The sequence below is a fragment of the Orcinus orca genome, chromosome 4 (genome assembly GCF_937001465.1).
Source record: "Orcinus orca chromosome 4, mOrcOrc1.1, whole genome shotgun sequence".
Lineage (NCBI taxonomy): Eukaryota > Metazoa > Chordata > Mammalia > Artiodactyla > Delphinidae > Orcinus > Orcinus orca.
In genome coordinates this window covers 46,112,315-46,140,275 of record NC_064562.1, presented here as the reverse complement: position 1 = coordinate 46,140,275, position 27,961 = coordinate 46,112,315, and the positions used below count along the sequence as shown (strand labels likewise).

Here is a 27,961-nt window from a genome sequence, read left to right as displayed (position 1 = left end):
AGTACACCAGTGTATTGGGAGGGCTGTATGTTTTCATGTAAACTAACATACTGTTTATCTTTACTGTATATCATACAGTGAAACTGTAGAGCACTGTATTTGATACAGTTTTATTACCTATCATACAGTGAACATACTGATAGTTAAGATTTTTATTAAAATAGCATGCTTTTAATATCATGTCTACTAGTACAGGTATGACAGTTTACGGAAGATGTGGCATCTAGGGAAGGCAGCTATCCTTGGTACCGTCTCAGTTCAGTAGCTGGTCCTTAGTTTTGATCAGGCTCTGGGGATGCACTCATGTTAACCCAACTCATAAGATACTTGTTTACAAAAAAACACCAGAATGCCAATTTAAAAATTACACAGCAAAACATAACTAAGCAGATAAGCTATTCATGCTTGCTGATCTCTGTGGGAAAACTTCATAACAGAGTTGAAATATAAGCAGAAGGCTGTTGGGCAAACATGGGGTCTGAGCAGGGCAACTGACTGGATAATCTTATTTTGAAGGTGGAAGAAGAAAATGTGCTTGTGTACTGTATTCAGAGTCCTATTCTGGGTACTGTAAGTAAGACTTAGCTGTCAGTGAGCACCTGTGGTGAGTAGGTGGTGTGTAGGGTAGAGAGACAAGTAAGTCTGTCTGCACTGAAGGACCTAACCATCGACTATGAGGCCAGGTGCATCCCCGCCCCCCTCAAGCCTAATGATAAAGAACTGCCGTTACATCTTCCTCTAAGGGAACTGCCATGAGTGATCTGTAATGCTTTGTGTTAGTACATAATGTTTACTGCAAATGGTTTTTGAAATGCATTGGAATGATATAATAATTTTTCTTTGAATTTGCAGGTTCTCCTGAAAAGAAAGTTGAACATTCATCCATGAATCAAGAAAATAGCACTGAAAACCCTATCAAGAATACAAAAGCAAGCCCAGTACCTAAAGACCACCGGACTGGAAAGAAAACCTCAGAGAATTCATCAGTACACGGTCAACTGCAGAAGGGGAACGATGAATCTGAGAGTGATTTTGAATCAGATCCCCCTTCTCCTAAGAGCAGCGAAGAGGAAGAGCAAGAGGATGAAGAAGTTCTTCAGGGAGAACAAGGAGATTTTAACGATGACGATACTGAGCCGGAAAATCTGGGTCACAGGCCTCTGCTTATGGATTCTGAAGATGAGGAAGAAGAAGAGAAACACAGCTCCGATTCGGATTACGAGCAGGCCAAAGCCAAGTATAGCGACGCCAGCGCGGTCTACAGAGACACATCTGGCAGCGGAGCGATCCAGGATCCTAGTGCAGCAGTTCTCACGCCCACCCAGTTACCCTCGGACGTCGGGGCGGGGACTCCCAGACCGGAGTTTGATGTCTTTGGCGCCGTCCCCTTCTTTGCTGCACGTGCTCAACAGCCCCGCCAAGGGGAGCCGGAGAAGGACCCCTCCCCCGAGAGCCGGCTTCCCGCCGTGGGGCTGGAGCCCGAGGAGTTCGATGTCTTCACCAAGGCGCCCTTCAGCAAGAAGGTGCCCGTGCCCGACGCGCCTGCGCTCCCCGCTCGTCCGCAGTGTGTGGATATATTTGGCTCCACTCCGTTCCAGCCCTTGCCCACATCAGCAAGTAAAAGCGACAGCAACGAGGACCTTTTTGGGCTGGTGCCCTTTGAGGAGATAACCGGCAGTCAGCAGCAAAAAGTCAAGCAGCGCAGCTTGCAGAAACTGTCCTCCCGCCAGAGGCGCACGAAGCAGGAGGCGGCCAAGAGTAACGGGAAGCGGCACCACGGCACGCCCACCGGTGCCAAAAAGCCGGCCAAACCCGCCTACCGCACCCCAGAGAGGGCCCGCAGGCACAAGAGGGTGGGCCGCCGGGACTCCCAGAGCAGCAATGAATTTCTGACCATCTCGGACTCCAAGGAGAACATCAGCGTTGCCCTGACCGACGGGAAGGACAGAGGGCACGTCCTGCAAGCCGATGAGGGTCTGTTGGACCCCTTTGGGGCCAAGCCGTTCCACCCTCCGGACCTGCCGTGGCACCCCCCGCATCAGGGCCTGAGCGACATCCGTGCCGACCACAACCCTGTCCTGCCCGGGCGGCCCAGGCCGAATTCACTCCACGGGTCGTTCCCCGGGGCAGATGCGTTGAAAATGGATGATTTTGGTGCCGTGCCCTTTACAGAACTCGTGGTGCAAAGCGTCACCTCACATCAGTCCCAACAGGCCCAGCCAGTCGAATTGGACCCATTCGGTGCTGCTCCGTTTCCTTCTAAACAGTAGATAACTTCTGACTCTTGTTATTAACTCCTGTTTCAAAGAAAAAAGTATGAATAGTTTTATGAATTTGAAAGAAAATTTATTTGTATAGCTCTTTATATCATTCATTCTTACAGGTCAATCAGAATAGGTGATTTTTAAATAAACCAAATAGAAAAAGGAAGTATCTGCACAGGGTAGCAACTCCACGTCTCTTCCACGCAGGAGCAAAGGGAGTGAAATGGTAAGCTCTAACCTGGGGTTTCAGCTGCAGATGTGAAGGCACAGAAATCCAGGGAAAGTGTGTGGGCCCTTTCCAGTCGTGTAGTCCCTGAAAAGGGACTGGAAAGCTGCAGCTTTATTTTTATAACAGAATGTCACTTTTGTGTGTGTATCCGAGGCTCATTCCAGAATCCAGCATTTAAAACTAAGGTTGTTTGTACATACACAAGTTGCATTTGTGGATTTTTTTTTTTTTAAGGTCTCTTCTAATTTCCACATTGGGGGAAAAAAATCCACTTCTCGTAAAGAATGAGAAAGTTATTATCTGGAGAGTGCAGAGATTTTAGTCCTTACACCTTTCTCTACAAAGCGGAGCCAGAGGTCACTGACTGTTGTGCCTAAAACTGTTTCATTTAAAAAAAACAAGTGCCATTAATATGGAATATCTATGTAGACACCTTGAACAAAAACTAAGGATAGATATCTGACAGGTGGAAAAATGTAGAGAAAAAAATGATACAAAGAAAAAACCACTCTACTTCAGGAACACTTTTATGTTCTGGTGTTGAATGGCTTCTTGCTCAAAACTTATCATGTCCCTAGTAAAGCAGATTATTGGAAAAACTGGGAATGAGGACAAGGGTCATATAGAAATTTTATTTTAGGGAAAAATATGTAGCTAAAACCCTGAGTTTTTGAGACGTTTACAATGTAAAATCATGTTGCATTTAATAATGTGCTTTATTAAATTACCACCTTCGCCAACTATTCCCCAAGTCGTGAGCAGCAATTTCTGAGTTAGGTCTGGAGGGTGGAGTAGTTTTAATAAAGTGCACAGAACAGCGAAACCCACAAAGCCTTACCGGCAGGACTTGCGCATCCTGCCGCAAATACCTCTGCACTAGTAACACGAGATCTGAGAGTGGCTGTGAGGTGTCAGATGACCAGGGGCTAGCATCTCCACTCTGCTAGTTAGCTGATTGTGTCTTTAGTGAAAAGAACCCAGCTACCAAATTGCCTTTTTTTTTTAACATCACAAATCCTAATTAGAAACTTGAGGTTTTATAGAAGTTGTTTAATAAGATAGAAATCACGTCTATGAATTAATGTGAATAGAGTATGTGTGCTTCCTGTGTCTCCAACTATTTTAAGTTATAATTAACTGTCCTTCCCTATCAAATTAACATTTAGAGGTTTCTAGAACCATTAAAGCTATTTACAAAAAAAGGGTGAAAACTCTTTTCAACTGGCACTCACTCTCCTCGATTGCTCTATTTTAAGTTAACTCTCTTTGAGCCCAATTAAAATGTATTTTATGAGTAATCTTAATAGAATCTCTTAATTATAGTGCCCCAGTTGGGTTGAGCTATTTGCCTGTTTTTTCACAGTTCTAAATTTGGGAAGAAGCAAAGTATATGTAACTAAACCATCTATTTTTTTTTATTGCTTCTCTCTTTTTTATGTTTTAAATCAGATACAACTTTTGTGGACAAAGGGGGAAGCAGTATGTGAATCAGAGTGAAGCAGAGGCAGACCAAGCATGACATTCATTACTGCTTAAAAGCTGTACTTTTAGAGCCCAGGTGCACCAGTTACTTGTCCTTGTGCCAAAGGCAAATATTATGTTTGCACCTTTTTTTTTTTTCTGATTCTCAGGTTGATTAATACTGCTAATGCAAATGCTCAAGTAGATGTGCTTGAAAACTTTACAAAGTAGATTCAAGTGATACTTTCTTTTAAAAGTGAAGAGTTGATGATTACACATAGTAAATTCATGAACTACAGTAGGTTTGTATCAAACAGAATCTGCTTTTTAATGAAATCTGTTGGTTGATGTATACACAGTATGCTTCTTTGACTATTTTAGTCCTTAGCCTTGGTCTCTGCTAGACCTCATGAGTTTCTTAATTTAGAAGGGGTAGAGATGAACTAGTATGGTTTCCTTGGGATGTAAACATGAAATACCTAGAGTCTGTCTGATACCAAGGCCTTGCTTACAGTTGTTTTTCAATACACTGAATAATTTTAAATGATTTAGATACTGATAGACACTTTGGCTTATAATGCTGGATAAATCCTAAGGAAACACTTTGACACTGTTTAAAATATTTACCTTCTTATGTTTATTATATCACAGCCCAGTGACTTTTCTCTTGAGATTATAGCTCAGAAGAGACATTTAGGACTTAATAGGGGACCCAATGGGAGAGAAATGGGGAGATTCCTTTGTGTTGAAGTAGAGGCATTTTCCCAAGGAGTACAGGATTAGGGTTGCTTTCCATTTCCCATCATGTTTTCCCACTACTGTTAGGATGTAAGTCACTCCACACAGCTGATGCCCAGGTAATTCCCTTATGAGAATTATGAGAATAAAGCTCACAAGACGTGTGAAAGAGCTTAACACATACTTGGTACACAGCACTCAGTAAAAGTTTGGCTCTATTGTGGGATGGTCCAATTCTTGCTTAAGGAAGGAAAGTTGAAAAGAAATCATGTTCCTATTAATCAGTTGTCTTCTGTGTTTCTTTAGCATGTAAAGTAGTCATAACTCTAAACCTGTAATACTTGAACATCACTAAGGGAAGTAAAATATTATGAAGCTAGCAAAAGTCTGAGGCCAAAGTTATTTCTGTCCTAACAGCTTTAATAATGCTTATTGATTTTGAATCATCTTTTTAAAAGTGGACCATTTGCTTATTTTAATATTATCACTTCAGCAAAATGTTAGTGTTAAAAAGATCAGTTTTTATGGCACTGAGGAATGTATCTGCTAAGACACAAAAGTTGCTTGGTATAGATATTAGGCAGAGGAGGAGAGGTTTAACTGACTAGAATGTTTATTCAAAAGTATACATCGGGAAAGTGTGATTCTTCCACTGACGCGCCCCATCCCTGTGTGTGTGTGTGTGTGTGTGTGTGTGTGTGTGTGTGTGTACGTGGACACAGTTACGACATTATTTGGAATTGTAGATAGAAGCAGCTTTTGATCCTACCCTGTTTATTGTTTGACAGTGACAGACTGCTGTCCTCATCTTGCTGGTGGGAAATACTAAGGTGGAGCCCCTCCTCTACTCTGGTGTTCATCAGGCAGAGTAGTCTTCCTACTATCCAGCCTCTCTGCTTGGTTTATTTTAGGTTGTGGTACTTCATATCAGCATTGCTAGAAGGTACACGTGTATTAGTATCACTAGTTCTGAGGAGTTTGGGTACATTTGTTTTAATATATATAGAATGTGCAGTAAACATTTTCTTCCTTTTTTTTTTTCTTTTTTTTTTTTAGCAAAATTACGCATCATTTTAGGTCCAATGTTGAGCTGACAGATCTACTGTGAGAATAACATAATGATAGTTTATTTGAAAACTTTTATACACAGTGGTGTTTATATATTAGGGTAAATATATAGACGCACACATGCTTGTACATGTTACACCTCTCTACTGTGGAGTTAATGTGAATTTTTAAATTTTAAATGGAATTGCAACCACAATCATTACTAAAGGAACATTCACTCCTGGTGAGGGTTTACAAAAGCCACTAAAAGAATAAGGTAGACAGATGAAAATGCAAACGGCCATCATTTGGGGTTATTTTTATTTAAAAATTTATTGTACTACTTTTAAAAAAGAATTGTTTTTATTCCTATGCTCTTTTTGTGATTGAAAAGTCATCTAATAGTAAGCAGAATAGTAATAGTAAGCTACTTTTTAATTGCTGGCAAACAGCTTTAAGTGCACTTTCTTTGATTACACTTCCATTTTTTGTTAAACTTGAATTTTCTGAAGCCTTTTATGTACCACTAAGCAAATAACTTTAACTTTTAATAAACCTGATTTACATCTTTATTATATTTCTAATTGTTGAAAACATACTTTCTAAAGTAAGTTAACTTCAGTCCTCACATACAGCTGGAAAACTGTTATGAGACAGAATCAGTTGCTTTTTTTTTTTCTTCCTGTATCTAATTAAGCACTAACTGATTTTAGTACTATATTGCCTTTACATTGCTTATTCTTATTGACTGAATCCTGTCCCTCATTCACTTCGTTTTGTTTGAAATTTAAAGTTATTTTCTTACTGTATTTATCATACCTACTGTTTTAATAATCTGCTTTCTTTAAATGCAATAAATCCCAAATGGATTGCATATTCTTTATAATCAGTGACTTCAGAGTTTTTCATTATTTGTCATCTTATTAAAAGTTTTGGATGCAAACTTCTAGTCAGTTCTTTCATTTACACCACAGACATTAAGCACCTATTATGCAGCAGCTAATGGAATAGAAAAATGAGTAAGATTAGATCTCTCTTCTAAGGGGCTCACAGTTTTGGATTTAAGTAAGCAAACACATTTTGACCTAGCAGTTATACTAAAAAAACAATAACACAACTTGTTCAGGGATTACAATTACTGATACTTACAATGATGAAGGTATGGCAAAAACATAAGACTTTGAAGTACCTTTTGAATGTTTGGCATAGTTTTTGCATTACATATAATTTATTTTTTAAACTCTTTCTTTAAAAACTGGTGACATTTTAACTTGTTAAAAATATTTAGTTTTAAATAAAATACTGTAGTCCTTGATTATGTCAGGAAAGAGGCTTTGGCATGTTAAAGAGAAAACTGTTTATTGGATTGATGGACGAAGTTTGGCGTCAAGATTGCAATATTATCTTATGAATTATTCCACAAACTGGAGTTTTAGATTGGTGGCTTGTGGAAAGATTCAACTTATTTGTTTGTTAGAAATGAACTTTTTTTTTTTCGGAAGTAGTAACATTTACCTAAAGTTATGTGGAAAAATAAGGGCTTTGTTTCTTTTTAATAAATGGTACAAAGGAGCAAAATATCGGATGATAAAGGTTATCTAAAAAGAACAGTGTGGGATGTGCCACTGTTCAAATTCAGTTATAGTTAACTTCTTTCGAGAAGAATATATGCTGCAGTTAGAGCTGTTTATTTTGCGTAAGCACATCCCTTTTTAAGGAAGTCCAGCTCCAGCATCATATGTAAGATGCAGATAATATTCTCCTGTTGAAAGCATGAGCTTTTGAAGTTTTATTTGTTGCACATTTAAAAAGATGATAGTTCACTTTTGCTTTAGATAGTTGGCAGTACTGAATTTACACGTGTGTTCTGCAGTGTTTTTGATCCCGGGTTTGCGGAGCATGACTAGACCTTGGTGGCTATCATTCCTGTCCTCTTAAGGATGGCCGTTTCACTGTTCATAAGAGACCCCCACTGTTGCTACCTCTCCGTTCTAAAAATGTTTTCTCAAAGGTAGTTTCAGTTTTGGATCATTCTCCCGCTATCCTACTAAGGAATTACGGTACAGAATTTCAGGGGATGTTAGTACCCAATAGCATCCGTAGCTCTTTTCAGTGTAAACACAGTTATTGTGAAAATGCATGTAAAAGAAAGACACTTCTGCCCCTCCCCTAACAGCTGAGCTGATTCTTCACTGCACACGCTTCGGCAGGGGTAAAATAACCCGGAACGATGATTACAAGTGAATACAGACCTACTCAGCTCAGCAGGAATCCAGAAATGCAGGCTTTGCCCCTTGATATTTAATGCAGGGCAAAGGATATCTCTAGGTAGGTACCTGCCAAATGGAGAGTTGTACAGCTTTATGCCAGTCAATCACAATCTTCAAATCGGTTACTCTGTCCAGGCGGGATGCCTTTAAGATGTGACACACATTCCCTGAAGCTTCATTCCTGATTCTAAAATATGATTGTGAAGCTGTTATGTATTATAAAGAATGACAAGCAGCACTTAACATATTTAGTAAACCCAGTTTATTTACATAATACATATTTTGCCATGCAGCTCATGAACCGCACTCAGTGTAACAAGAAAGACAAGCACTATCTTGCTATTTGAAAGTGGTTTTATATAGAAAGATAATTCTCTTAGATGAATTAACTACAACCTTACAAATCACTATAGACAATTTAAAACAGCCATGAATAATTTTAAAATGTAAATCTGTAGGTAAAGAGCTTTTATAGTTTACACACTGGTAAAATTAAAACCTGTCTTTTTTAGTACTGTAGCTGAATAGTGTACTTTTAATCTTATTTTAATAAATCTACAAAACAAAAATAAATATACATTATTACAAGGCTCAGATTCATAGGCAATTTTTAAATATTCTTTAATGTTAACAACGTCTTAAAAATTTTGCCAGTAGTGATGTGCACACAGTAGGTGGTCAATAAATGCTGATATACAGAAGTGTTTATAGTTGACAGCAATCCACATTCATTTATTCATTCCCTAATAAGTACATTATAGTAAAGATAAAAAGAACTTTCTTACAATATTTAATATTTTCATAAAAAGATGAAATGTTTACTTGGTATAATTTAGTTCTCCTTTACAGTCAGACCTGTATGCTTTTCAAATTCAAGAACAGTCTTAAAGTATGGTCTTTTTATCGATTAATTCAGATGGCAAGTATTAAATAATTCATACACTATAACAAAAAATAAGACTATTTCTAAAAATGAAAAGAAAATGAAATTTAAAGTTCAATATGTTTTTATTTTGAGAAGATTTTATAATAAAAAAATGGCACCAGACCTAAAATAACTAGACTTCTCCTTCTTTTTTATATTAATTATAACTACGCAGTATATTCTGTTTGACCAAAATGACAAAATATCTGTTTAAAAGCAATAATACCATGTAAGCCAATAAGGGATGCTTTAGGGAAAATATATCCTATTATCATTTCACCAAAATCTTCTTTCACTTAACATATGAATCAAATTTCTGGCCCTATGAGGTAAAATGGCCATTTTCAAAGTGGCGTTCCATCATAATAAGGGGTATAATGTGGTGTGCCCTTAGCCTACTGGGGGAGAATTCTCCTTGCTGAGATACTAGAATGGGGAATTCATATTCCAAAAACACTACACTGAAAAGAAATACAAAATTTTACAGATGCATAAACTGAGGCACATTAACTTAACATTCCAAATATCAGATGTATAAATGACATTTTGGGAATAAGCTTCACCATCAGTCAATACCTCCTGATACTTAGAAATTCCAATGTTCTGAAGATACACCAGTATTTAAAGCAGTTCATGTCCACCCATTAAGAAACTTGGGTAATATTTTATATTCCAATAAACAACATGTTTTTATGAATCACTGCTTTATGGGATTTAACTTATGCATATGAAAAGACCAGAGAACAAGAGTGCTATGTTGTATGATGGGGCAGCGAGATCTATTTTTTAAGTATATACAATGCAGTTTCAGGCCCAAATATTAGATAGTGTATATCAATACTGTGAGTTATCAGTGCAATACTAACACATGCATAAACAGAGACAGACCAGAGCACAGGTGAATAATCATGTCATCAACTGGGGCATCTGCATGACTTTGTTCTAAGGCTTAAGGTTCATTTCAGGGTCAAGAACTGGGCCATCTGGATTCTATGCCCTTGAAAGTAGCACCCATGTACCTGGGAACCCCTATCACCAGGAACTTTAAGACTGCAAACTCAAGAGAAGTGAAAAGTCTTCTGTTATAGGAATTTTGGAACCCCAAATCTACCGTCTACTGCCAAGAGCTCAATTATTATATGGATTAAATAATATTTGAAATTGAAAAGCTTAAATGGCTAATAACTTGGTTATTAGACCACAGAATTTGTTGCCTGGTCATGTAATCGGTTCTTAACATGACTTTTACCTGATGGGAAATGACGATGCAAGTTCTTTTCCCTTTCTCAACGCCTCTCTCAACTTAAAGGAGAAGGTGTTTAAAGTTTTTGTTCTAGCAAACTAAAAAATCCAATGTTCCTAGGGAGAAGAGAACCTACAGCTGAAGGAAATACTATCTTAAATGCCGGTTTCTCACAAACCATCCATTGACAGGCTAGTGATTACTCAAAGTCAATATCAGCTTGTGACAGGCTATCGCAAACCTTGCCTTGATTAGGCACTTAAGCTTGATGATCTAGTCTAAGTATCTCCTATTAAAGGAATCACACAAGAGGACTCCATTTTATAATGGAGGTGAGCCCTTCCTAAGGAAGTTAAGCTGGTGTTCAGTAAAAGGAGTACTATTTCTACACTGGCTTCACATTCATTGTCATTCAGATGTTTGTTATGAATGCCAACTAATTTTCACTTTCTGTACAAGCATTAAATTCGTAGTCTTAAGGGCCCATAAAACAGTTACTCTTACAGATCCCCAAGTATATTTTTCCATTTTTATAAAGTATTACTCATGATATATCAAACTAGAGGGAAAAGGAAAAACTAATGGGAATCTTAGAAATAGTGGGGTATACAACTCCCCGTTATATATTGCTTAATAACTGAATACACCAGGTGGCCATACCTGAATTCACAAATGTGAAACATAGTCAGGACAAGGCTTGCTATGTCTGTACTGCATGACATATACTGTTGACTGATGCCACCAATATAACATCACTACTGCAAGGACATGCCATATTTGGTGGCTTGATCCGAGGTAGTTTAGTTGTCCTGGAAGGGAAGGTAGAGAGAAAAGAATATTGACTGTAATTATTTTGATATTAAAATAAAAATATATTTCCATCTCTGGCCCTGGAAATATGACTGAGCAGCAAAAAGATTTTGGCAGTCTCAGAGTATCTGGAGACCGACTGGAGATTAATTCAGACTGAAATGTTTTCTAAAAAAATGTTAATTCATATTTGAGTCTGACTGTAAGGTTTTAAATTCATTAAGTATACTGGTGAACTTTAGAAATACTATTCCAAATGTCTTTTCAAAATCAAGATGTGGTTAATTTTAGGAATTTGACCTTTTGTCCCCCATGTCTCAACTTATATACCTGGGGAAGAAAAGACATTACATGAGGGAAGCAAAGGATATTAGTGCTACAAATCATGGAGTTTATTAGGTATGAAGCAGATACACGGTTGTGTTTGGGTATAAGTCTACTTGAAGCACTTTTTATTTTAAGCAGGTGTGTAAGGAGAAAGCTCAGACCTGAATCTTGTGCTATCAGACTAATGGAACAATTTGCAAAACGTAATTAGTAATGAGTTAATTAACTAAGGCTGATTAGTTCATATACAACTTAGGAAAATTACTTCATTTCTCTTTGTGGTTAAACAAGTTTAAATTCCAAGGAGATTAAATAACTAACATGTGGGAAGCATCTTGGAAAACAACAAAATAAATAACAAAATACAGAGCCATAGACATTTAAATGTAAATAATTTTTTCTTACTCATGGTGCTTCTATGGTCATGTAATGTACTGGGTTGGCCAAAAGGTTCGTTCGGGTTTTTCGTAATATTTTATGGGAAAACTCGAACGAACTTTTTGGCCAACCCTATAAATATTCTCTAACCTTCTCTGTCTTCTCTTACCAAGAATAATAATCAGTATAGTAAGTAGATTTTAAAGTATAAGTCAACAGGATCTTTTCTGTGGAGGTTCTTAGCCACTTTTTGGTGCCATGGAACACTTTGACAGCCTAGTGAAGCTCACAGACTCATTTTTAAAAGCATAAAACACTGAGGATTATAAATAAAACTGATTAGTTTGTAATACAAGTATTACAGATTCACTGAATTCTGTCCATGGACATCTTGGGGATCCCTGACCCCTTAAATACCACTGTGATGTTTATATACTAAAAAAAAAATTAACCTGAGCTGAAAGTAAGTTCTTAGGTTTAAATTTTTTGATTTCACAGTATTTACCCACCATCTCACCACCACTACAACATGTTTCTCTTTAGAGCCAGGTAATAAATGAGGACTGGCCAGACAAGGAATGTTTCATTTTTTATGATCTCTGTATCTCTGCTCAAATGTACCTGTACTTGCACACATTCAGCTACATGGGGCATGTTTTATGTCAAGCTCATCTTGAGAAAAGTTAAGTTACATAACGTTTGACCTTTTATAGATGCCCTACGTTAGACAACTGGGAACTTTAAAAAAAATTTTTTTATAAATTTATTTATTTATTTTTGGCTGCATTGGGTCTTCGTTGCTGCACGCGGGCTTCCTCTAGTTGCGGTGAGCGGGGGCTACTCTTCGCTGTGGTGCGCCAGCTTCTCACTGCGGTGGCTTCTCTTGTTGCAGAGCACAGGCTCTAGGCGCACAGGCTTCAGTAGCTGTAGTTGTGGCGCACGGGCTTAGTTGCTCCGCGGCATGTGGGATCTTCCTGGACCAGGGCTCGAACCTGTGTCCCCTGCATTGGCAGGCGGATTCTCAACCACCGCGCCACCAGGGAAGTCCCCAAGTAGGAACTTCTGATCTGAATATTTTAAGGCCTAAAAACACTATGGTCATAATCACAGAGTGCAGACAACTTTCATTGGTTAATTTTCTACATCTATGATGAATAAATTAATAATAAAATAATTATTAATAAAGTGATACAAAAATGTATTTTACCAAAACTGTTTTTTCTGAGGAGAATTCTGACCCTGCCTGGCAGATGGGTGGTCTTCAGTTCAAGGACATGTCCTAGTTATGTTCCCAAATCCTAATGTTTATATTCAGGTTCTTCGTTGTAGTCCGTCCTTATTTAAAATTCAGTGGAGAAAAGTCAAGTGCAGAGAGGAATGCCTGAGGTTCTGCAGTCTATTCATTCTCTAGTTCGGGGTTTCTCATCCTTTCTTCTTCCCCAACACACATGACGAGCTGCACAATCCTATCTTTGATTCACTGTGGAAGAGGTTCTTAACCCAGGAAGAAGGGAAGACAATTTGCAATTTGAATTTAAACTGCTCCCCTACTTCTAGCCCCCAAACCGAAAGACCACTGCCTTATGTCTCTTGTTATTCTTGACTTGAGCCAAAGGTCACCTGGACTTGCATCATTCTGTCCCTTCCTAAGCCACATATTTCATTTATGAAACTGGGGTTGAGGGGCATCGTAATAACAATTGCTAAGATTTACTGAGTGCTCACTACTCTCGAGGAACCGTGCTAAATGTTTCATGTGCACTTTCTCATCTAATCCGCACAATGACCCCAAGAGAGAAATATATTATCTTCATGTTTCAGAAGAGAAAACTGGGCTGAGAAAGCTTATGTGACTTATTTAGCTCATGCAGCTAGAAAGTGGCTGACGGGGGATTTGAACCCAAGCAGTCTGACTCCAGAGCTGAAGCTCCTAAACAAGCAAATACATGTTGTGGAGAACATTATTCACTCTACCCAGTGTCCTCTTAGTTATTTTCTATCAGAAGACGTTTTCCTCTGGACTGAAGAAGCAGGGAAATCTGTCCTTCTCTTAAGTTCCTGGATTGTGTGTATCTTGGGGACATGAAGACCCTTAACTTAGATTAATTTCCTCTTACCACTGGGTGCCAGGAAGCTGAAAGCCAGACTGATGGGCTTTCTTTTATAGAAACTTACGATAGATACATTATGAAGTAATCCTAAGCCTGGCTTCTTTTCATTATCCTGTTATTTTCCTTTGCCTCTTGTTTGTTTTATGGATCTCGCACGTATATTGATAAACTAATTTTTAAGCATAAGCTGGTATACAAAGAAGTAAATGGTAATTGCTAACTAGTGCTCCACAAAAAAGCAGTGGCTGGGAGTTCGTAATTGTGAAATGGTGGTGACCCTATCTACTGGACTCAACTCATATTGTGACGGTGAAAGACAAAGTTTGTGAAAGCCATTAGAAAGTTCAAGTTTTAGATAACATTTGAGAAGAGAAGAGCCGTTCTATAATCAATAATATTGGGGAAAAAATCTAAGTTTTGATGCTCTGAAACATATACCTCCACTACATATTTAGAATAAAGTTAGAAAACCATTATACAAGTGATACGTACCTGGAAAATACCTTTCTGGAACTTTGGAAATGTAGAATAGGAAAGCAAGAAGAGCAATCACATACATCACAATTACACGGGGTGCAAAGTCCTAAAAAGCAAAGCATATTTTTTCACAGATCTTGCCTACTGTGATTGAATTCTCAATTTCTTATAAATCTAATTCATAGAATTAGACAACACACAGGAGTAGAATTCATAGGTGGGATTTAAGTGTGTTAAATCTGAATTGCTTTTGCAGACAGTCTCCAATGAGAAAAAGCTTGCTCTCAATACTTCAGGAAGCAGTCCAGAGGACTGGAACACAGAGACAACCCTAAAGGTCAGGGCACCAGGGCAGCTAAAGCTTCAACATAGTTTAGGTCCTAAGGGCGTCCAACTCCATCTACAACATAGGGTGGAATACATATGGGAATGGAGTTGCCAGCTGAATAAGGAGAGACTAAACAGGGATTTGTGGCTGGAAAAGAGCCAAGAGGCTTGGCCCAACAATGAAATCTGTTCCACATCCCAGATAAATGGCTCTCTTGAATACTACTCTACAAAGCAGTCCATCTCACAGCTCTCTTGGAAAGCTTTTCCTTGCTCTAAGAAAATCAGCCAGCTCTAATTTATACATGCTGTTCCTAATTCTGGTTATAAACCTAATTTACCAAGAAGCCATTTATGAAATAAAGACAAATTATTTCTCTTCCCTCTAACAGATATTTGAGAATCATCATGGGCCCCCTCCCCTAAATCCTATACCCTCAGACTAATCAACCGCAGATTTTGCAAACATTCTAGAACACAGCTTCACCCTGCCTCCCACGATTAGCTCTTTGGAACTTTTCATCTTTGGTTATGTGCCTCTCTTTCCATCTTTTTTTGCTGAACACAGGATTGTTCCCTTTTTTTTTTTCCCCTTTTCTGAATTTCTTCAAAATCTACTGGCTTAATGGGTCTGGTTCTCTTTCTTTGTCACGATAAGCATAAAAGGATGTGTTTCCCTCATCCCAAAATTTCACTCACTTCTATGTCAGTAATTAGTCATTCATTTGTGGTTAGGATTAAATTTAGAGTGGCACTTCCCCATTCTATTTTCTGGGCATCGAAACTGTCAGAAAAACAATGTTTTCACAGATATCGGAATCACTGAAGTTATTCGTCACTACTATCTCACCTTTCTCCCAATTTCCTAATCTTATAAAGAAAGCATCACCGTCATCCTCAAGTTGGCAAGACAGCCAGATCATATCACTCAATTCACTACACCACAGACTTCCTTTCTTTTTAGTTTTATATGCAGATGCTTTCCACCATGCTGTTGCCAACAGTACGTAAGCCTACTTTTAGTCCCTCTCTTGTAAAAAAAAAAATATAATTCCTTTGAATAAAACCTGCATTTAAATCCCTATATTCCAAAGGTCCCATTGCAACAAGTGTATGCGATTTCTTCTAGATTTCTTGGCATAATTAGTTATGTTAAAAATTCTCAAGTTTACTCTCTAGCACACATTTAAGGCATTTTTATATAAATCTCTAAGAACTTAAGTCTTACTTCTAATTCCCTTCTCAAGCATGCTGAGGAATTCTCACTGAGGTTCTTCCTAATGTACTCCAACTGTTCCCCCATAATAACTAACTGTCTTTTATTTTTCAATATATTTTCCTTGCTGGGTGGAATATGCTCCCATGGCTCTAGCTACCAAGACAGTAATGACTGTCAAATCTCCATCACTAGTCTCGAACTCCAAGCTAAATCCAGACCCTATCTCCACCTTTACATCCCACGGGAACCTCAAACTCAGGTCCAAGAAGAAATCCTTCCCAACTCCTTTTCCTCCACAAACAAACAAACAAATCAACTGCTCCTACTGGCATCATCCCTGCCTCAGATGACAAAGCTACAAACCTGGGAGTCCTCCTCTACAGTAAGGACTTGGGTATTTACAACCTATGGGTAACAGAAAGAGAATTAAGAATGCATCATCTCATAGAAATACATCTCAGAAGAAAATAGTTAGACTTCTATCACTACAAGGTATGTTTATTTATTTCTATAGATGTGAAAAATTATTGCATCATTATGCAATTAGAAATGTGCCCTCAAATGACAAAGGTCCACCTTCTTGGCCTGATTACATTACTCTACTGAAAGGAATAAAATTGAAAGGACAAAAAAAAAAAAAGGGAAAAATATTGACCACACTCAACCTACCTGCACAATAGGAGCACCGATTCCTCCATTGAGCCAAACCCAGTGAAGAGTAGGGATCACTCCATATCCCGAAACAGAACAAAAGATGATAGAACGGAGCCTCTGCCACTGCTGTGTGAGGTAATTGGGATGAATCTGAGCAAAGAACACCGCCAAGATCATAGCAAGCACTGTGATCAAGTACACTTGACGCCAGTACTAGAATGAAAGGAAATCACATTTTAATTGTTATTAACAATAAGGGAAGGAAAAGAGTAATTTTCAGTTTGGGCTTCTACATTATACATTCCAAATTCTATTTATTTGGTATTTTCATTTCCAAACGTGATTGCCTTCCTTCCTTAAAACAACGCATGTTGCGTACGACTGCTAGGTTTCTTAGGATGATAAACCAGACCCCAAAGTGAGCTGGTGAAGAACACATTTATTCACACAAAAGCATCTCCTGAGTACCTATTATAGGCCGAGGCAATTTGAGTCTTGTGGAAACAAAGATGACTATGACAGGGGCTCTCTCAGTGGGTGAGCTCATGGGCTATGAGAGGGGCAGACATATAAACAAATGATTATAATCTAATGATAAGTACTGTAACTGAGCTGTGAAGAGAATGTTGTAGAACTACAGAAGAGGGAGCAATTGATACCTGGATTAGCTAAAAAATGCTTCACAGAGGAAATGACATCTCAGCTGGGGCTTGAGGAATACATAAGATTTTCATGAGAAGAGGGAGCTCTCAAGGAAAAGGAACAGCACACAGAGCAAGGAAGTTTTACAAAGGGAGGCTGAAAGGCAGATGTACTGTCAGGCTAAGTATTTGTACTTTATCATGCGGGCACTGAGGAAATAGCAGAGTCCTTGAAGAATGAGATGACATGGTTGTTTTTCCAACCGACTTATTAGAATAACTCTGACATCAGTGAAAAATAGAGATGACAGGAAGCCAGCTAGCCGATATTATTATAGAATAATTGATTCAAGGAGAAAATAGGAGCATGGACTTTTGTTGAACAAGGTAGATGTTAGCACCAGATTCAGGAGACATCTTTGAAATAAACTAGTCTTAATGGTTGACTGGATGTGTGAGAGGGCAGTAGAGGATGGCTCAACTGTTTCTAGTATGAAAGGCCATGCAAATGGCTTGTACTAATAAGCAAATGAACAAAGATGATCCAGAGTGTGTGTGTGTGTGGGGGGGGAGAAAATGGGGAAGCATGAAAGAATGTTCATTTGAAAATATATCAAGTTTGAAGGACTTATAGAATATTTAGGTATCTAAATGAGCAGTTGAAAAGCTGCTCTTGATGCTCAAAAGTTAGCATCACCTAGGACAGAGTTCTTAACCTGGGCTCCAAGGACTTCTCTGGGACCATTACACTTCTTGAAATTCACACGTCAAAATGACTGGTCAGTCTGTGCCCAAACGCACATTATCCGGGATGGAGGGTCCATAGTTTTCAATCTCATTCTCAAAGCAGTCTGTGTTCCTTAAAAGGTAAAGAGCCACTATAGCAACTGAATATTTGGAAATGATAAGATACCAGAGGGAAGAAAACTTTTCCTTTTAAATGATCATGGACTGTATTAGCTCTAACAGTCTTTTTTTTCTCTTTAATCTACCTTGGACTTCTAGCTCTTCTGAAAAGAGATTTACAAAAAGTGTCCCACTAGTCTCTTTGATGATTGGATATATTTGGGAAGAGGTAAACAAAAAACAGGTTTCAGAGAAATACATAAGAAGCAAAACAATTCTAATATTACATGACTGTACTCACAAGCCTTTTTTTTTTTAAAGATACAAACAGTTTCGTGCAAAATGAATAAGTTGTGAAAGATGAGTAGATATGAATAGTTTACTATTAAAACCAAATCAATTTACAAGGTAAATGGCATGTACACTTAATTTTAAGCTTATGTTCCAACGTAATCAGGCCTAAAAAGCAAATGGCTCACGTATAAGTGGCTACAATTAATAATGTTCTTACATTCAAACCAAATTATGATTTTTCGCTTTGCTAGTTTTACACTCCAGCAGTGTTGACAGTTTTCTATTATTGCGTAGCAACAAAGGTCCTACATAAGAATTCCCAACAGTCAGAGGACCCCTGCGCTGCAGCCAATCCTCCTAGAAAGTGAAGGCTGGGGATATGGCTTGGACCACCTGCTCCATGGGGAGGGCTCGGGCATGACAGGCTCTAGTCCTGTGACTAGTAGGCACACTGCACCTGGGAGAGCGGCTCAGTCTTGGCTCTGAAAGGGAAGGAACTAAAAGGATAAACAGAAAACAAAAAAAACATATGGTAGGAGAGCAGGAGGAAAAGAGAGTAGGGTCAATGGGGACTTTCTGAATGGGAGGCCTTGAGATGTACTGAGCCCTCAGGAAGATTCAGTTTGCCTTCTTGGCTGGGACATGAGGAGAGGAGGTAGTTTGGTTGGCCAACATATTTAGATCAGTTGCTGTATAATTTGATCACAGTGTTTCAAATGCTGCTTTGCACAAGGCAAAACTGACTTTTGTAACTTTAGGGTCAGAAAGAAGAGTTGATCTAGAACTCACAATAGACACATGTTTGTTAAAGTCACTCACAACCCATCTGGTCTGTCTCTAGACCTGCCTCCAAACATAAGACTAAGGAAAGGAAAACATATTTCTTATATAAGAATATGGGTCAACACACTCGCAGATATATCTTTTGTTTTTTTCTCACTGAGAGAGGAGTAAAGGATAAGAAGGGAAAATGGAAAGCAGCAGCTAACGTCATAATTTTAACAAGTGCTAACTTTACCTTCAACTCTATAAACACAAAAATAAAAGATATATAATGAACATCTGAGGAACCATGTAGCTATATGGGTTTAGTGGGGAAACATTAATAATTTAATGTTTACGTTAAGTTTCAGAAAATAACAACATATATATATTATTTTCCATTCCTTTCCAGGTTAGTGAAGGGAATAGGAACTGATAATAGATGTTAGAAATCACAGGGCCCTTTTGAAAAAGGAGATTATGCCTCCACCAGACTTTCGTTTCTTCTATAAGTTAGTTAACTATGTGCTTATTCAGAAGTTCAAGGGAACCATGGCAAGAACACCCAAGACCTATATAAGAAACGTAGAATGTAAAATGTTTTAAGTTACTTACGTTATTACAATAAAATGCATAAAATACGCCAGAGACATAGCAGCCTAGTATTCCAATAGAAATTCCTGCATAATCTAATGCCATCCATCTACGACAGGTTTTTTCTGATCGATGGCAGGAAAAAAGATGATAGCCCACAGAGCAAAGCATACAGACCTATGGAAAATAAAACAAATCTTAGCAAAGTGAAACAAACAAACAAAAAAACAAAAGCAACTCATGCATGATGTTCCTGGAAGTGGTCAGGTCAAGTTCAGGCTTTTCAGCCAAAGAGACCTGGACATGGACCCTAGCTTTGTGCCTGACTATATGTCATTTCCCTAAGCCTCAGTTCCTCATGGGTAAAATGGGGACAACAATCATAAAGAAAGAAATCTATAATGATAACTACTTTATAACATAAAAAATTTAATGAACAGTGCAGTAGAAGGAAATCTACTGAGGCTTATTTTGATCTATGAATAAGTTTCCTTTCAAAAACTACTTACTACAGAATACATGTCCTTAAAGAAAAATAAACCAAAGAATATGGAATTGTATGACGTAAAAAAAAATAAATCCCTCCCAGTCAATCTATTCTCCAGTGGGAGCCACTGATAACATCTTTTTTGTGTCCTTTCAGATATTTTCAATAAACATATCAGACACCTATGATATAGAAGTCCACACACACAAGAACACCATATATACTTCTTAATCAAACGGAATCATACAGCCTGTTCTGCTATTTGTTTTTTTCACTTAAGACATTTTATGTCTGTATGAGACTTCATTGTATAGAGTTTACTTCTAAGTTAAACATAGCTTTGCTGCGTTCAAGGAAAAATAATTATGACTTATGCTGATTTTATACGTTATCAGATTGAGAGCAAACCTAATGTAATTCTATCAGTTGCTCTGAAGATTGATAAGGTTTCTACAGCTGAACTCCCTCTAGCCATTAAATACCTACTGCGTGTCATACAGTGGGGATACAAAGATGAAACCTCTACTCTCAAAGAGATTTTTCAGAAACAAGTGAACAAATGGTGATATAGGAAGTCCTATAGGAAAAGTCGGTGCAGAGCACAGTTAGAAAATAGAGGAGGGAGAGTACCAGGTCTGTGGGTGCATGTGTGTACTTGTGGGTGGGAGTGGTGGGCAGAAAAGAGCTACATATTTCATAGAAGGGTTGCCACCAGACCTGCACCTTAAGTTGACCTGGCATTCATCAAGGACATAAATAAAGGTGTGCACAGGTTTACTGGAGGGCCCATAGGAAAAGCAGCATACTGAGAAACACAGCATCATTAAGGAATGCTATGTGGCCTTCTTCATGATATGATTATGACAGAGCCTATACATCAAGGAGTTTTAACTTCAGTATTATGGGCTCTGTGGGATACTTCTGAAAATTTTAAGTGCACCCTTACAGAAAGGCTGAGATGAGAGGTTACAGGCGTAGCCCTAGGAAGCAATGACTAGAGCCTACACTAAGCCAGGGACAGTGGGGGTAGGGAAAATGGGCCAGATAAATGGTCATCTAGCTATTCTGTAGTCTGACCATTAAACCAACCTAAGCCCCCATAGCCTCAGTATCAATATTCAAAACAAGGTTCCTAGCCACAATCTCATTTCTTCATCCACTATCTAAAATCCTTAACAGTCTGTGGCTTTGGCTACTACAAGTCAGAGTTTATTGACCCAATTAAACATAACTCTAAGAAGCTTGGTTATTTGTTTTATCTGATTATCCCTGAGATAAAACACAGTAAATTCAGAGAACATGAAGGTGTATATTCTCACTGACAGGGAAAGATCTCATTATCACAGTGCTGAGTGACACAAAACAGCAAGCACAGAGATGACCACAGCTCAGAAGGAGGTAGATAGGAAAGGAAGGCAGGCAGGTGTGAAGCAGCTGTGATACACAAACGTCTGGAGGAATCTGAACCCAAATGTCAAATGTGGAAGTGGAATTTCAAATGACTTTTACTTTCCTCCAAATACTTTTGTGTTTGCTTGAATTTCTACATGAGTATATGTTATAGTAATAATAACAACAATAAAGCTAATTTCATTGTGAAAAGGTAAATAAAAGTGGAAAGAGAAAAACTACAGTATCAAGAGGAAAGTAAAATATACGGTATTCATAGAGAACATCTGAGTTTTAGAAAAGTTAACCTAGACTTAGTATGTTGTTTTAAAAGGGACATGTTGTTAGAGCTGCTTAAAAAACTGACTGAAAAATTATCTGACATTGAGTATGTCTCCGTTTTCTGGAAAGTTTCCTTCTGTGGAGTATCTCACTCCATCCAGGTGGACAGGTAATTACAGCATGACATCCTACATCTAAGCTCCTTGCCATGATAACCAAATGCCTCGGGATCTGGCTCCTGCCTATCTCTCCAGCCTTACCTTTCTCCATTTTCCTAGGGTTTAACCACAAACACCAGCACCTACAGGTCCAGAAAGTGCTAAGCTGTCTCTTGCTTCTGGGCCTTTAGGCACTCTTTTTTCTGCTTCATTGCCCTGCCTCACTCTCCCTTCTGCTCACCTATCTGGGTGACTTGATCTTTATGACAGGCTGGTTTTGTTCAGCACTGTATTCCCGATGCCTAGCTTAGTGCCTGGATATAGATAAGAGGTATTAGAAAGATATTTCTTGAACTGAATGTTAATGAACTGAATCTAGGGAAAGGTGTTCTCAGATTCTATTCTTCTCTAAGATAGAAAGACTTCAAAGCCCCTAAAATTACATTCTACTATTCAGAATGTACTCTATTAAAAAAATCTGGTTGGTAGGAAAGCACTGAGCACGTAAAAAGGGTAGAAGTAAAAAGAGTAAAAATGTTATATCTTTAAAAAATTAAATGTAAATCAATATTAATACATATATTTATGGTTTACCATGCTGCCTGCTAACTCTAAGAATTTGGGGAAATTGGGTGAACAAGTTATAATTTCATAAAAATAAAAATAATAAAAATGGTATCTGCAAGTAGGGAAAATGTGCTCATTTGTCTTTAGAAGCTGTACTGTGTGTAACAGAAAGATCAGTGCACTAGCAGTTAGGACAAGAGGATTCTACTGCCCTGCTAAACAATCCAAGTCACTCTAACCACTTCGGGTGTTTCTTCACTGGCAGTTGTTTTAATTATTTCGTCTTCTCAGTTTTGCAATGCACTGCTTTCTTAAACCATTATGAAAATGAATGTGTGTTCCCTGAAATAACATCAGCTGTGGCTGGGTGGCTAAAGGGCAAGCCTGGGGTAGAGGAAAACATGTGGGATCCTCAAAGGAAATAATATCTGTATAACAGTAGAGTATAAACCAATTTTTCTTATATTAAGCACATCTTAGTCTATAACATACATCTAAAAATTAAGTATGGAGAAACTGATTCATTTCCATTTTAAAAATTGGGGTAGATTTTAAAGAGCTGTTTAGGCTCCGGTCAGGACAAAAATTAAACCTGAGAAAGAGTATACTTTAAAAAACACTTAAAGAAAAAATAATTTTCTAATAAGAACACAAAAATACAGAGTATTCTTTCCCTCAAAGAAATTTAAAATATGGTTCTAGGAGCTAGAATTAGAAGAAAAGGGGGAGAGAGATGTTCCCAGTGTGTTTCTTGATCATGTAAGTCCGAAGTTTTGAGTCAAATGATGAAGGCCTGAAACTGACTATTAAACAATGAAAGCAACACCTGTGCAGTTTACTTATCGATTCCCCTCTCAGAGTAGCAGCAAGTTAACTGCAGGGAGTGCTGGCCTGCGTTTGGAGGGAGAGGCATGATAGCTTTTTCTTTTCATTTTTATGATTTTTTTGTACTCTCTTCATTTTTTTTTTAAATTAAAAAAATATCAACTGGATTTTGGTTCACGTTAGTTTTCTTTTTCAGAATTACCTGTTTGAAAAATTATTAAACGTAACTTTTAAAGGCACTTTGTTACAGATCCTGGAAGAAAAATTAAAGTGCTGAGGAACACATACAAGAGGCCACAGAGGAGAAGAAACTGAAAGTATCTGAAATCAGGCACGTGCAAAAGGCCCAAAGGAAATTAACATTAAAGTGAGAGAAAAGATTAATACCAACAAAACAAGACATTAAAACTAAGACAGTATGGAAACAACAAATACAAAAGGCATAGACATATAAAAGATGAGAAATCTTCCCAAACAAGTTTTAAGCAGACAACAGAGTTCTACTTCAGTCGGCAAACACAGTACAGAGATTCCTATCTTTGTATTAATCTTAAAGCAGAGTTCTAAAAAAAGGAAGAGAAAAGAAAGAAATTTTCTCAATCTTTAAAACTTACTGGATTTCAAATATACTCTAATAACATCCAAATACACTCTCATAAAAACATACTCTGGATGCTTATATTATGAAAGTGAATAAGCTAAAATCTATATGCTATTTGGGGGCTCTTTAAAGCAAGTTGTGGGTGTGAAGTAAGGTCACCTGCCCAAGCTTGTCTGACTAAAGTTCTCTTTACCAATAATAGTGTTTGTGAAATGACTTACCTGGAAGCAGAAAAGGCAAATAGAACAAATTACAAAGTCTTCTCTGGATGCACTTGCTGAAGGTAACACAGATGTCATGTCATATATTCCCAGTGTGAAGAAGAGAAAGAAACCCAGCAAATGACTCCAGATGTTTACCGTCTCATTAGATAAAATAAACAAACTGGAAAAAACCAAACGTGCAGCTCAGATTCATATCTGTTCGCTCACTGTCAGCATTTAATAGGTTATGGACAATTTTGGGGATTATCTAATACGTGCTACTTTAAGCCCTTAACCCCATCTTTACCTTTCTAAATTTGATATACCATCTCCATCAATCCTGGGATCTTACAGTTTTTTCTTGCTCACCTCTATTATACTTACCATTTCCTTCCTCAATTAGAGCTATTTATGTATAAATTCCACCTCATCCTCCAGCTTATCAACTCCCTGACGGCTGGCATGATTCATCTTTATGACACTACTGTTCCAAGCACAGTGTCTTGCTCAGATTAGATGCTAAATGTCTACAGAAATGAATGAGCAGATTAAAACTGGGTGCTAGCTACCATACTCTGACACTCAGTAATAGGTATCTGAAAACCCGCTAAGTATAAGGTTAGGCACGAACTTAAAATACCTTTTTAGTACTCATTACATGCAAGTGCAAAGTTAAATGGACTTGAGAGAAGCAGGATAAATGCAAATGGATCCACTGGAAATGTCCTTTAAGACAGGCATTCTGCAACAACTTTGCTGTGGTTGTTTTGAAACCAAACTAGTTTCCAGGTGGCATGAGTTTATTCCTTTTTTGGAATGACAAGAGGTTACTTTTACTATCAGTACTAATTGCCCTCTTTCAATACGCCCTAACTGGTTTGAGTTTAAGTAGTCCTGGCAGTGCAGGCCGGTGCAGAGTGTTCCCCGCCGACCAGGAGTCAGGAGGCTCACTGTCCCTTCACTCCCACCCTGGGCAACAAATTAGCTCTGGGATCATGAGCAAGTCACTTAACGTCTCTGGCTTCAATTTCTCCATCTCTAAAACAAGGCAGCTGGATTAGATGCTGCTGCAAGTCCCTTCCAGGTCCTTCCTTAATTTTGTGAAATGTTTCTCCAGCTGTGGATAAGACTCATCAGATTATCAAAAGGTGATGTCATGACTAAAGGTTAAAATCCTCTTGCAAAATCTAATCTTTTGTTTAAACTAAAGTCTTTGACCTTCACTGATTCAGAATCCTTATTGGTAAGCACTAACGTATAACTCTAATACTGAATTTGCAGCAGTCACCATGGTTCATATTTTCCCATGTCATAAACATAGCAGGGTCTCACACAATCAGATGATCACCAAGGATAAAGTGGATCCTGTATCATGGATTTCAGGCTTTATACTGTATAAGAATCAAGTATAAAAACTACTTATACTGGGGAGTGGGGGAAGAGATGCAGGGATGTGAGGAGACACATCTAACCCCAGGACTGTTTGACAGCCAATACCACATTCTGCCTGTTGCCTCAGAACTTTTCATTTGGTGAAACCCAGTATAACCTGATTAACTGAGCAGAGAGGCATAATCTTGACATGTTCCTTCCAACTAACAGAGTATTGGCAGAACAGTTGTGACGTACAAAACCTCTCCTTATATCCAAAATGTGTCCTCGTCCCTCTAGACAAAGGGCAAAAGCTGAACCTGGAAAAGACCAAGCTGGTGGGAAGAGCACTTAGCAGAATATCCCCTGTAGGGGATCTACTCTTATTCTATGAGAAGTTAGACCTATACTCTGTTCTGCTTCAAAATCAACAATCAACTTCATCATCATCATCATCTATTTGGCTTCAAATTCAATGACCATGGTGATAACAAGTCACCATTTATTGAGTGCTTATTATGTACCAGGCTCTGTGTAGCATTTTACATACACAATCCCATTTCGTCCTTACTACTTTCTGAGGCACATACTGTAATTACCCTCACTTTTACAAATGGGGAAAATAAGGCTGGGAGAGGTCAACTTTTGTTCAAGGTCCCACAGCTATTAAGTGGCACATCTGCACACCCAAGTCATTTTTACTCAACAGCCCAAGATCTAAAGCACTATATTTCACTCCTTAATCCATGAAATTTGGACCCTAATATTAGAATGCAGAGGTGGGTATAAAACTATTTAAGGCAACTGACTACCTGCTCTATCCTTATGGAACTCTACATCCACAGCAGGGCCCAGCTCTGATTTCTTGTGTAATAACTTATGCAAAGGAGTCAATGGGGAGGAAAATGGCACTCAGGATTCAAATTGTGAAGTACTGTGGGCCATGCATCGAAGCCAAGTAGGGATGGACAGTGATGTCACCTTGTGACCCTGAGTCAGAGAAGCAATTTAAAGGCAAGGGCAAAGGAACTGGGGTAAGACCATGCCAAAAACAAGATCAAGAATCAAACATGTGGTTGCTGCTTGAACAATTCAATGGCTCACATTCCAGCAGTGGGGTTTGTCACTACAGTGACCTGGAGCTAAGCAACATGGGTATCTTAATTCTCTTAAAGTGGGGTCCTGTAATTAAGTACATATAGGGAGTTTTAACAGAAAGCTAGTCGAAGAACTAGAACACTAATTTTTCAGTTTTGTTTTTTTAAACCCAGGCTTTCAAGGGACTCAATTTTAGGAGTTTAAATGATGACGGAATTCCTTTTTTAAAGACACTTCTATAGTGCTCTAGTGGAGGGCAGTGCCTGTTATAGGCTCTCTTTGCTATAGTGCTTTTCCCACACAGCGTTTTTTCACAATGGTTATTATGTAATAGTATAACTAGCTCTTTAATGTGTGTCACCCAGGCTAGACCTCAGTATTTTCAAGAGAACAAGGGTCATACCTGCTGTTCTTTGCAGGACCTGGTAGGGTGCCTGGCACCTAGCAGGGGTTCCATACTATCTGCTGAATGAATAAACCAGGATTTCTAAATGTATGGCATTGTGAACTTGTTTCCTATTATACAGGCACTTATCTGGCCCCAAACATCTGAATTTCCATAGGGCTGCCTTAAAAATAAACAAAGCTTTGGTATACACAGGGGCAAGTATGGCTCAGTCATTGTCAGTGGGGTCGATTCCAACATGTATCCCAATAAGCACCAAATGGTATAAAGGATGTAAAAATTCCTTTGTAAAGAGCAAAGCCCCACAGGAGTTAGTGATTATGACCATTGTTACTATCATTAGTCCATGGATCAAATAGCCCGGTGCCGGAAGAAGGAAAGACAACGAGAAAGGAGAGGTAGCAGAAAGGGATGAAAAGGTTGGGACAGCTAGGAAATGATGGGCACGGAGAAACGCGGGGAAAGCAGCAGGCGGATCAGACAAAAAGGCTGTAGGTGAGGAGGAGGGGCCGCCGGCGCGCCCCCCAGGCACACCCAGCGGAGGCGGCCAGACTGTACCTTTTGATACACAGCCTGGAGGGCAGGTAGGCCCGGTAGCCGTCGGTGATGTACGGGTTGTCCTTGAGGGACACGGGGATCTGCTCGTAGGTGTAGAGGCGGATGCCGCGGGGCACCAGGACGGGCCAGTACTGGTAGCTGCCCAGCTCGATATAATGTGCGCTCTTCAGCAGCTTCTGATGCATCCTTCCTGGCCGCCGCCGCTCCCCAAGCGGGGAGCTTGCCCAGGCCCCGCCTCCCCGGGGAGGGGGCTTCGCCCCCGCAGCCCCCGCCCCGGAGCCCGGACGTGGCGCGAGGTCCTACGGCCCTGCCTTTGCCCAGGCCGGGCTCCGCTCACAGAGCGGCCACCGCCGTCAGCACCCCGGCGGACCCGGCGGCGTCGCAGCCCTCCCTGACGTC

At 38.9% G+C, this 27,961-nt stretch overlaps 2 protein-coding genes across 11 annotated transcripts in view; one reads left to right on the top strand and one right to left on the bottom strand.

Moving 5' to 3' along the window:
- The window catches only part of BMP2K (BMP2 inducible kinase), a 125,148-nt gene extending 118,466 nt beyond the window's left edge, over positions 1–6,682 (top strand). For all 4 annotated transcript variants that reach the window (XM_004280166.4, XM_033406448.2, XM_049709358.1 and 1 more), the window contains one exon: positions 853–6,682. In XM_004280166.4, coding sequence (XP_004280214.1) covers positions 853–2,270 — 1,418 coding nt within the window. In that variant the 3' untranslated portion in view covers positions 2,271–6,682. The remainder of the gene's footprint in view (positions 1–852) is intronic.
- PAQR3 (progestin and adipoQ receptor family member 3) lies at positions 138–27,961 on the bottom strand. 7 transcript variants are annotated; one of them, XR_004477074.2, is made up of 7 exons: positions 27,563–27,961; positions 24,148–24,310; positions 19,639–19,794; positions 16,496–16,693; positions 14,296–14,386; positions 8,076–8,196; positions 138–2,297 (listed from the first exon to the last, which is right to left on the bottom strand). XR_004477074.2 is itself a non-coding variant. In XM_033406451.2 (7 exons), the coding sequence occupies exons 1-6, from the start codon at positions 27,745–27,747 to the stop codon at positions 10,844–10,846; spliced, it is 936 nt and encodes a 311-aa protein (XP_033262342.1). In that variant the 5' UTR covers positions 27,748–27,960; the 3' UTR covers positions 138–2,297; positions 10,838–10,843. The 7 variants fall into 7 exon arrangements, 6 of the variants coding, with proteins under 6 accessions (XP_033262342.1, XP_033262344.1, XP_049565366.1 ...); XM_033406451.2 differs by lacking the exon at positions 8,076–8,196 and adding an exon at positions 10,838–10,986 and having other exon boundaries at positions 27,563–27,960; XM_049709409.1 differs by lacking the exon at positions 138–2,297 and adding an exon at positions 10,838–10,986 and having other exon boundaries at positions 27,563–27,960.

Excerpts from the sequence above, each read along its gene's own strand:
- PAQR3 (XM_033406451.2), bottom strand. The coding sequence starts at position 27,747 with ATGCATCAGAAGCTGCTGAAGAGCGCACATTATATCGAGCTGGGCAGC. Across the intron at positions 19,795-24,147 it reads TTTGCCTTTTCTGCTTCCAG|GTCTGTATGCTTTGCTCTGT; the intron begins GTAAGTCATTTC and ends TATTTTCCATAG. Across the intron at positions 16,694-19,638 it reads ATGCATTTTATTGTAATAAC|TACTGGCGTCAAGTGTACTT; the intron begins GTAAGTAACTTA and ends CTTTCATTCTAG.